The sequence below is a fragment of the Macaca fascicularis genome, chromosome 5 (assembly GCF_037993035.2).
Source record: "Macaca fascicularis isolate 582-1 chromosome 5, T2T-MFA8v1.1".
Lineage (NCBI taxonomy): Eukaryota > Metazoa > Chordata > Mammalia > Primates > Cercopithecidae > Macaca > Macaca fascicularis.
In genome coordinates, this window is record NC_088379.1 from 159,664,634 (window position 1) to 159,675,931 (window position 11,298).

The 11,298-nt window shown below is 42.5% G+C and overlaps 1 protein-coding gene across 1 annotated transcript; it reads left to right on the forward strand.

The window, feature by feature from the left end:
• The first annotated feature begins 3,742 nt into the window (after positions 1 to 3,742).
• On the forward strand, positions 3,743 to 10,830 carry LRAT (lecithin retinol acyltransferase). Its single transcript, XM_045392975.3, has 3 exons — positions 3,743 to 3,967; positions 4,071 to 4,611; positions 8,754 to 10,830. The coding sequence occupies exons 2-3, from the start codon at positions 4,072 to 4,074 to the stop codon at positions 8,904 to 8,906; spliced, it is 693 nt and encodes a 230-aa protein (XP_045248910.1). The 5' UTR covers positions 3,743 to 3,967; position 4,071; the 3' UTR covers positions 8,907 to 10,830.
• Positions 10,831 to 11,298: the final 468 nt, after the last annotated feature.

Consider the following 11,298-nt stretch of genomic DNA (forward strand, 5'->3'; position numbering starts at 1 on the left):
TCATAGGGTTATGAGGATTAAATAAGAAAATGCTTAGCTCAGTGCCTAGTACATAGGAAGCACACTGTGAATATTAGTTATTATTATTACTAATACTGTGATCATATCTTCCATCCAAAGACTTCTCTGAGGAGCAGGGAGGATCCAAAGAAGCCTGTAGGTGGGAAATCTGTTATCCTTCTAGGACTTTAGACTTCTGCGGAACTGCACCTCCTCCCTCTCCTAGTTCTTAAGAACAGAAACTCTCCAGGGGCCTGCGGTGAGGTAGCCGGTGGGAAGATGAGGTGCAGAAGTAAGGTGGGCCCTGCGAGCCTCAATTTCAGCCTCTTCTGTGCTGAGACCCAGGCGGATCTTGCTTGGCCTGTATGCGTTACTGGGGGAAATGGACGTGGGCCTGAGTGCCACAGGTGCGAGGGCGCTGCCCCCAGGCCGACGACCCAGCGGGGCCCCTGTAGCTGTCATTACTCCTTCTACAGGCAGGTAGGAGAAGCGGTGGCCAAAGTGGGAGTCGACCGCTCAGCGCAATCTGAGTGTTGGCCGGGAAAGTCTAGGCTCTTTCTAAATCTCGCCGCCAGACCTGGAGACCCATTCGCATGTATTTAAGGCGTTTGCACACAGAACGTTATCACAGAATGCAGCCACCTTTCTTACGATTCGGGAAACCAGAGGTCTCTCCAGCAACTCAGGGTGGAGGAATTTCTCCTATCTCCATGTGACATCTTCTGATTTAGAAGAACTAATGTTAGATTTCTCTTGGGCCTTTCCACCTACAGCGATAGTCTTCCCTTTGTTTAGCTAAAATTGAGGCAGGCAGGAAAATATGATTGGGGGCATGAGCCTATTAGCGTGTAAACGTATTTATATGAAGTGTGCCTCTAGGGAGCCATTCAGAACCGTCCTCTCAACCACAGAAATAGATGAGATTTTGAGAACATTGAGAAGCTGCCTTTTGCAAAGTAAATTTACCATGGTCCTTGACGAAAGGGGGTCGGGGGCGGGGAGAAGTCCAGCCGAGAGAGGAGCTCATTCCATGCTATATTTTTGCAGTTGAAAAGCTGCCTAATCATCGCTAACCGCTTCCCGCATAAGAGTTCTGGGAAGACTCCAGAAAAAAGGCAAATGAAGCCTTTCAACTGCCTCCTTCGGGCTGCTGCTTCCGGAAGCCAAGCCCTAGCACGCAGAGCAGCAGGAGAGGGCTGCTTTCAGGCAGTTCCACTGAGCAAAACAAATTCATTTAATGGCATAACATTCTGGCTTAAAATTTGGAATTTATCAGAGGCAAAAATATCGTTCAAGAAACTATGGACACTCCGCGCCCTCATTCATTTCCATGGCAGCAGGGTATCTGCATCTTGAGCAACCTATAGAGATTCATGCCTCGTATCGCTCTCACCTCCTTTCTTTTTAAAGTAAAGCCCTTTCCAAAGAAGGCGGCCAGAAAATGGACCCCACCGGGGGAAAAAGAAAAATGAAACGCAAACGAACTTGGCACTGCTTGCGTCTTCCAAAACGCGGTGGGGACAAAGCTATTGAGTCTATAGGTAATTCTTTTATATATATAAAATGTATATATATGTATATATTTTTATACATAAAATTATATATATATAGTTGTATGGAGCCGTGAAGCAATTATCCATGCTTTTGTCTCCTTCAAGTTCCCCAGGTGGAGGCAGTCATAATCATTATAAGCCGCCTTAGTGACCACCAGGGACGGAAACCGTTAATTACCACGTCTCCTTTGATCTCCACACAAGAGGCTTTGGTATTGGCGCTTTCCAAGAACTGGACCAGAGGAGCCAGTTCAGAGTCTGACGTCGGTTCTGCATTTAACGTACACACCGAGGTCTGGATCAGACTCCCCCGATTTTAGCGAAGTGTGTTAACTGCTGTGCTGCTAGAGGCTAGCAAGCTCCCTGTGCGCGCTGATTAGTTTCAGCAACTCGCCACTTGGGCGCTTTTCTTTAAATTTGGGGAGTAAACTGTGAAAACAAACAAAAAAATCTCCACGTCCACTGGCTCTCTCCCCTTCCCCAACTTCCGCTCTCGACTCGTTTGTGGGAGTTTTCTCCTCTTTGCTGGAACTATAATGCGATGCGCAATCGTTTGTGAATGAACAAAAGTCACCGGCAAGCAGGGCGACGGGGACAGATCGCTGACGGCAGATTAAGGGTGGGAGCAAAGGCCCGGCCTCCAAGGATAATGGGGAGCCGTCTTCCCCCACGCCTGGTCTCTATGGCCTCCTTCGTCTTCCAGGTAAGATGAATGTTCCTTCATCCATCATCCGCAGAGTACCCTCCCTCAGGCGTGTGTAGAATCTGCTGATGAAACCTATTAGCCCCTACTGGGCAGCTTTGTGGAGCCAACCGACGCTCTTCATTGTGGTCTTTGTCTGCAGAATTTAAGCATTTACATAATGCATTAGCACGGAACTCAGCACCGGGTGGGGACACCGCGTGCCGAGCCTGGCGGGGCTAACGCTTCAGCGGCTCCCTCACCCGGCAGCGCCCTAGGACTACCCTCGAGGATTCACTGGAGTTGGCTGCAGGCGCGCGGGCAAAGAACTTAGCATCTCATCCAAGTACTTCGCCTTCCTTGGCCATCTCCGGGATGTTATGCTTAAAAACATAAAAATAAAAATAAAAATAAAGGGAGGGGGGCAAAGTTTCGGTGGGTGAACTGAAGCTGGGTCCATGTGACCCTGAAGCCGGAGAAATAAACTTAACAGGAATCTTGCTTTCCTGGCGGACGTTGGACCTCGCCGTTTTTCATGCGGACGGTTGGAAGCTTCGTGCTCAACGGCCACAGGTGCCTAGGAGCGCAGAGAGGCCTCGGGTTCGAATCGCCGGCGGGCAGGGCCTGGACTCGCGGGTAGCGACCCCCGCCCCTCTCCCCCACGCGCACCGGCTGAGAGCATGGGGGATTTACGGCATTTGAAAAAAGAGGGGCTGGGCGCGATGGCTCACGCCTGTAATCCCAGCATTTTGGGAGGCCAAGACAGGTGGATCACCTGAAGTCAGGAGTTTGAGACCAGCCTGGCCAACATGGTGAAACCCCGTGTCTACTAAAAATACAAAAATTAGCCGGGCGTGGTGCCTGTAATCTCAGCTACTTGGGAGACTCAGGCACGAGAATCGCTTGAACCTGGGAGGCTGAGGTTGCAGTGAGCCCAGATCGCGCCACCGCACTCCTGCTCTGGGTGATAGGGCAAGGCACCGTCTCAAAACAAAACAAAATAAAACAAAACAAAATAAAACAAAAGATTCGGTCAGGAAAGAATCCGCAGGCATTCGAGGCGCTCACACTTTGCAAAGTAAATTCAATCTCTTTATTAAGCCGAAGTCCCGGATATCCATCCTTTCAGAGGGAGGTGGTCCAACTCAGAAATCTCGCCCAAGAGGATTTTCCACCGAATAAGACCCCGAAGTGCCAGGAACTCGCCCCAGTAGCGACAGGTGCAGGACCTTTCGTCCCGCCACACCTTGGGACTCTATCTCTCTAAATAGAGCGCTTAAAAGCCGGTAGCGCAGCCGGGATCCCGCGTCGGGAAAGAATCACCGAGCAGAACCCTGGAGCTAGAAGGCGGCCCGCCCCCCTTCCAAAGAAACCGGGATCCCGCGCCCTCCCCGCCGCGAGCGCCGCGCGCAGGCGGCGTCCAATCAGTGAGCTTTCCGGGTCTGTGACGGCCTTCGGCTCCGCCCCCTCGACGGCCATAAAAAGTCACAGCAAAGCCTGCACCTCCGAGCACCGCGCGCGGTCCTGCCCCCGGCACGGCCCACAGGGGCGCTTCTTCTCCGGCTGCTTGTAGCACCGGTCTCACTGTCCCCGCCGTCAGCCACCAGTTCCTTATCAGTCTCATTCCCCATTGTGGCTTTACTGAGCCCGTCGCCAGGCCTCGCTGTCTTCTTTGCCTTCCTCTCTCCTCCTCAGCGGCCGTACTTTGCGCCGTACCTCACCTGGCCTGCAGGTGAGCAGTAGCGCAGCGCCCCTGTCCGGCGAGCTTACCTTGCCCAGCCCGGCCCTTGCCGGAGTGGCACCGTCACCTCTCCAAGACTCCCTCTTCCCAGCAGGATGAAGAACCCCATGCTGGAGGTGGTGTCTCTACTACTGGAGAAGCTGCTCCTTATCTCCAACTTCACGCTCTTCAGTTCGGGCGCCACGGGCGAAGACAAAGGGAGGAACAGTTTTTATGAAACCAGCTCCTTCCACCGAGGCGACGTGCTGGAGGTGCCCCGGACCCACCTGACCCACTATGGCATCTACCTAGGGGACAACCGTGTTGCCCACATGATGCCTGACATCCTGTTGGCTCTGACGGACGACATGGGGCGTACGCAGAAGGTGGTCTCCAATAAGCGTCTCATCCTGGGCGTCATTGTCAGAGTGGCCAGCATTCGCGTGGACACAGTGGAGGACTTCGCCTACGGAGCTAACATCCTGGTCAATCACCTGGACGAGTCCCTCCAGAAGAAGGCACTGCTCAACGAAGAGGTGGCGCGGAGGGCTGAGAAGCTGCTGGGCTTTACCCCCTACAGCCTGCTGTGGAACAACTGCGAGCACTTCGTGACCTACTGCAGATATGGCACCCCGATCAGTCCCCAGTCCGATAAGGTATGACGTGTGACTCCCAGGGAAGTGGGCTCCGCGGGATGCCCCCTCGCATCCCTGACCTTTTCTCTTTCCCGCGAGTAGGGACCTAATTCCTGGACACCTCCACCACCACTTCCATACCATTCTTCTTTCTTTTTTTTTGAGACGGAGTCTCGCTCTGTCGCCCAGGCTGGAGTGCAGTGGCGCGATCTCAGCTCACTGCAAGCTCCGCCTCCCGGGTTTACGCCATTCTCCTGCCTCAGTCTCCCGACTAGCTGGGACTACAGGCGCCCGCCACCACGCCCGGCTAATTTTTGTATTTTTAGTAGAGACGGGGTTTCACCGTGTTAGCCCAGGATGGTCTAGATCTCCTGACCTCGTGATTCGCCCGTCTCGGCCCCTCAAAGTACTGTGATTACAGGCGTGAGCCACCGCGCCCGGTCTTCCATACCATTCTTAAAGTTCTAGATTAAGTAAGGAAAGTTCTAGTGTTCCTAAGGTAGGCTAAGTAAATAAACAAATGGCAACATGCCTTGCAGGATATCTCGAAATGCACAGAGAAAGGGTGTGGCAATGCAGGACCGCTTCCAGAGATTCCAGAGCTGCCCAGTATTGCTGCAGAAGTCATCAGGTGTCCACCCACCATGTAGTTCAAATGACAAAGGGCAAGTGACTGGGGGCGGGGTATACAAGAAATCAGTCACCGCTGCTTGCAACTTTAACCAAGAATTTCACTTGAAAGGAAGAGGTCCAGAGTTTATATTTAATCCATAACACTATAAAAACAAAGTGTGTGACTTTAAAATAAGGAACCACGCAGTTTTCTCCCTTTGAAAGCTGCATAGAGGGATTTTTCATTGTTTGCTATAAGCTATCAAAATTCCCAGTAATATGGGCTCCCTGGTAGGTCCCTTATTCTTGTGTTGGTGCTTCAGAGTTGCATTTTCCTTGGTATGCTGAATTCTTTCTGGGTTGGCTTTAATCCCCATCTAGACTTCCTCATTGTTAAGCATCCTTTACCCATTAGCCCTAAAGGTAGATTAGAGTGTTTATGGATTCCCCAGAGATCAATACAATTAGTTTTCAAGAAGAAATGTTAAACATTGGAAGGTAATTTTTATGAGTATTTTGAAAAACAGTATTTTTTTTTTTTTCAAAAAAAACCCCAGAATTTAAGATTATTAAATTAGCCACAAATCCAAAGGGAAAAATGGATTTTTATTTCCTTTTAAAACCTCTTAATTTTTAAAAATAGTTAAGATTTTAAGCCTGAAACTTTATTTACAATTGGAAACTTTCTCAGCCTTCATTGTACTTGTTAAAGAAGTCATTGTTAATGTTCAGTCTTTATAATGGAAACCTGGGCAGTAACATAATGAGCTTTAGTGTTACTCTTCATGTTTAGATATTTTTGGGACCAGAAAAATCTGAGTCAGTTTTTTTCATGTAACCAGTTCTTAATTGCTCCACATCTTGGTTAATTTTTTTGACCCATTTGGGAACATCTTTCTCTATCCTCTGTGGGAGAACATGGAAGTATTTTGCTTTTATAGATCAGTGTATGAAACTCCTTGTAGATTTTATAGAGCCACAAAAGACTCAATCTAGGAATTCTTTTCCAAGTAAAATAAAAATACAGTTAGAGCACTGTGCAGCGATTCAAGAATCACAGCTCTAGTCCAGGCCTGTTTAGAAATGAACTCCACCACATTTACAAACACTGGCTCCCAAAGTGTACAAAAGGAAACATGTCAGATTTACTTAGGAACCAAGCAAATCATTTCTCTAAGGAAAAACAGTATTTCTATCAGGTAATTAGGAGTTACCCATTCATGGAACACATATAGTGCTGCATTATATATTTCTACAGAAAAACAGTAACTAAGGCTTTTGTAAGGTAGTAAAATATTTAATCTGCATAAATAACTAGTTGGAGTAGTTTTTCATCTTTGGAAACTTTGTCAGGGTCTACAGAAGTAGAGAAGTGTTTTAATTGCTGTTGCTGCATAGCACCTCTTGTGAAACTGAGTTTTGTCTTCACTTTGAATGGTCTAACAAACAATTTGGCCACAGAGTAGATTTCCCGGGAGAAAAAAAAGTTTTCATCCCAAATTTCCTAATTCTACAAACTGTTTTTGAACATGCGCTGAGAGAAGTAGGTCATTAATACTGAAGGAAGGACTGGTTTCTACCTTTTGGAAACATAGGAAATTATTTGATTCTGAGTCTGATTGTTGAGTTCTCCATATATGCAACTAATATTAACATGAGAGTTACAAAGTTGCCTCTTTCTTAAATTTGAGTTAATAAAAACTCTCAAGAACACACTACCCCTAAGGAAAACACTGCAATTAGTTTGCAAATGAATGAACTGGAAAAGAACATTTACTCCTTTGTGGTAATACTCTTTTTTTTACAAGTTTATAAGTCATAAAATTATGGGATTTTTATAACGCTGTTGACAATCAGTATTTTGTAAACTAGAAATTCCTTTGGTTAATAACTATTACTATTCCTTATGCTTTTACTACTATGATTTTTTCACTTTGTTAATACTGCTCTTTCATTGCCAAAAATGATGGCAAATGCCCCTTTTAATTTGTGTGGATTGAGTGCTCACAAAAGTGTTCCTACAGACTTATTGACCCCTTCTAGAAATTTCCTACTGTTGAGCACCACTAAAGATGCCTGCTGGTCTGCTGACCAAGTGAACAGGGCATTAGACATGCAATGCTTCTTGAGAAAAATCTGTGTTTGTGGTAAATACAGTCCAAAATGATTCCGATTGACTTAATTATAAATTATCAAGGAAAAAAATAAGGATAACTGTATGTACAACTTAGTCATTTACCAAAATATATGTCTTCCATCAACCTCCTTTTCTCTCTGTCCTGAAAAACTTCAATTTGATCTTCACCACCTTAAAATAGTATACTTCTCAATACCTTGCTAGTTTATTAAAAAGAGACAAATAGAATGATAGAAAAATAGGCCAACATCTAGATAAGAGTTTCACACTTGTTTAGGTATTGTGTAAAAGTATGGATGGAGATAACCATACTGTCAGGATGGTGTATTAAAACTTATTGAACTTGTTCATTTTATCCCTTAAGAATTTGGAAACCTAGCTGCCCAGTCCCATGTAAGCCACTGTAGAAAACCCTAAAAGCACGTACAATGCCATGTCTAGAAAAAGAGCTTAAAGTTAGTATGAATAGCAAAACCCATATAGAAATGACAATCACTGCATTCTGGCATCGATGGCAATATGGTAGAGATAATTGTCAACAAAGACAGTAGTAGTAATAATCATTGTAATACCTTACATTTATACAGCACGTAGAAGAATACAGAGTACTTGTGCATGAAACATCTCAGTTAACCCTCAGAACAATTTGAGTGTTCCCATGGAGGAGCAGAAGAGAGTAGCCTGGACAGGTTAAATGACTACTTGAGGTGACACAGCCAATAAGAGCTGGAGCCAGGACTCAGACATAGGCCATCACTTTCGAGTAACATTATTTTTCTAAGGAAAACATTACACATATTAGAAGGATGCATTCCTCAGGGGTAGGGACAATATTTGTCTTTTTTTCCAGCAGCCGGTTATGTGTCATATAATTGATCCTGAATTTAGCATATTTAGTCAGGAAATGGAATTTGACAATAAAATTAGACTTTCTATACCTGTAGATTTTGAGATTTATAAAAAAGTTATTATTGGTATCATTAGATTTTAGAATGGCAAATTGGAGGAATTGAATCTACCTTTAATTGGCCAAATTCTATTATTTTTACTCAAGATTAGAGATACCTCTTTGCTCATCTAATTTTAAAATATGCTATTGTTATTGATAAGCACTTTGTTGTTTTAAACCTTTAGTCTTGAACAACTATGTGGTTATACTTTCTATAGTTTCCTATAAATGCTGTATTTACATAGGCAACTGCCATTATTAACTTAATTGCCTAAGGGATCATTTCTACTACTATAGGGTATAGAATCAGAACTGGACTCTTAACATTGTAAAATTTTTTGTAAGTCATAAGAGAATTTCTAATTCTTCTGGTAGACAGAAAATAGCTTCAAAAACTGATTTACTGTTTGATATATTCTTGGATTTAGCCACCTTTTCTAATTTTCCAAAAATTTTATTTTCCAGTTTTGTGAGACTGTGAAGATAATTATTCGTGATCAGAGAAGTGTTCTTGCTTCAGCAGTCTTGGGATTGGCGTCTATAGTCTGTACGGGCTTGGTGTCATACACTACCCTTCCTGCAATTTTTATTCCATTCTTCCTGTGGATGGCTGGCTAACTTCATACCCCCATGTCAGTGTGTGTATTCTGTATGTAAATATTTTTATATTTATAGAGCATCAATCAGTATAAGCATTATTGAGAAAAATGTGACCTGTAACACTGTGTTCTGGATAAAAATGTGATTAGGAATCACGCAGAGTGCTTACTGTGTAAGCCCAAGAACAAAGGCTTTCTGAATCTTCTCAGGCAGTTCAGATTTAAAGCACCATCCAAACCTTGGAAATATGACAGGTTGTGGTAGAATTCAGCAATATGAGAAAACCAGCCCCTAAGATCATAGCCACAGGCAATTAATTGTGGTTTTTTTTCTCTTGTAATCCTTGTATTGTTAAGCAGAATTTGGAGATTGGAAGACTTATATTGAGACCAGTAACTTTACTGTAAATTTACTTTGTTTCATTGAAAAAACAAATTGGTAAACTTATATTAAACTGGAAGAACTTTCCTTATTCAAATGAAAACATGTTTGATGACTGGTCAAAAAATAAGCTCATAATCTATTTTTTTCATGTAGTATATAGGTCAAGAATGTTTTATTGTCATTACATGAAACCAATATTGACAAATAGTACTTTAATGATATTGGCAAATAGTACTTTATGATAAAGTAAATGACCAGAATGATAAAGTAAATGACCAGAAAGTATAGAAATCTGTGTTTTCCTGTAAAAACAGCACCATAGTATCACTTGAATAATTGGATTTGGCTTTACTTACTAGGAAGCCTGGAATTCATCATTTTTTTCCTTTTATGTGCCACTGTGGTTACTTTAAATCACTCTCAGAGGTAAATGGATATAGGATTGAAGTTATGTGGGTATTTGGCATGTGTGTGTGAAATAAATATGTAGATAGTCACATATACACAGACTGAGAGACAAATTGTTCTTGATTGCTTTATTATCATAATACTAGTGTGGTATAGAGTATCTATAGAAGTGAATGTAAAAGTAAGTCCAATCTATTTTCTTATGTCCTTGAATTTGTAGTGTCAACTTGTATATATGTTATTGGATGGGCTGTCTTTTAAAGCATTTACTAATGTACTATGAAATTTTAAAAAGCCTTCAGATTTGTTTTCTAGTCACTTTTCTCCATATCATTTTGAATTATAGTTTATATCCTTAAAAGAAGGATGCCATAGCAGTATGTAAAATCCAAACAAGTAGAACCCAAACAAATAAAATTGTTTAAAATAATTTTAAAGTGGCTTAGTACTGCCAGTCATGTAAATTGATTTTGCTGAGGGTCTTATAAGAATTGAGATATAGCAATGGTAAAACAAGTATTCAAGCACTTTTACAAAATGACCAAATTCTTAAAATGAAGCCACAGCTAGACTTGCATTTCTTAACTGTCTAGAATCACAAAATAACAATTTAATCATATTATGAGTGAATATGGGGAGGGCGGGGCCAGTCAATGATAATCTGAACAAATTTTAAGAACAGGATTTTAGATTAAATAATGTTTTATCATCACTAATTTGCCCACAACAAACTTAGTGTTTAATTTTTCAAATTAAATATTAACTTATTTAAGTCTTATAAATAATTAAAACATTAAATGGCAACACCACAGAATATAGGTGTTCTCTGGACCTATTCCAACCACTTAAAATTATCTTAAGTATGCATATATAAAAGCAACAACTATGAGAACTACTGTCTTAGTGGTTTTTCACTTACTATGCATTACCCTTGTAGGAATAGTTTAAGTAAATTCATTTCTTAAAAAGATAGTGTCCTCAAATAATTAATTTTTTTGCAAACTTTAGTTATTACAGGCAGCAAAAACCACTGTCTGATATTAAATCTGTGTTCAAAGACCCCTCATTAAAAGCTAAGGACGTTCTTAAGATTGGAATTGAAATAATTAGTCTTGACTTACTTCATTAAAGCAAGATTCAATTCCTTGTTCATTTGAGTGTTCATTATATGCCAGGCATTGACCAGTTGCAATTTTATGATCCAGAATTAATATTATTATTTGTAAACTAGCTATAATAGAGTATGTACAGTGCTGTGGGAACAGAGGGGAAGAAGCAATTAAATCTGCCAGAAGGGTAAGAGAAATCTATATGCAGGAGGCAATGCTAGAATTAAGCCAAGAAATAGTGTGAGGTGATCTTATCACACTGATGTGTTCAACTGTTTATGGGAAAAGGAAACTAGGATGGTTTTATTTGTGAAATGTTCTACAACACTAGAACTGTTGAACTTCTTGGGAGAAAAGGAGAGTCTTTGTTTTGTTGTGCTGAGTTTGATTAGTTGCTTAACAAAGTAGAAAGAAAAGCACATCTTCCTGATCACAGTTATAAAAGAAACCCTGAGGCCAGGCGCGGTGGCTTACACCTGTAATCACAGCACTTTGGGAGGCTGAGGTGG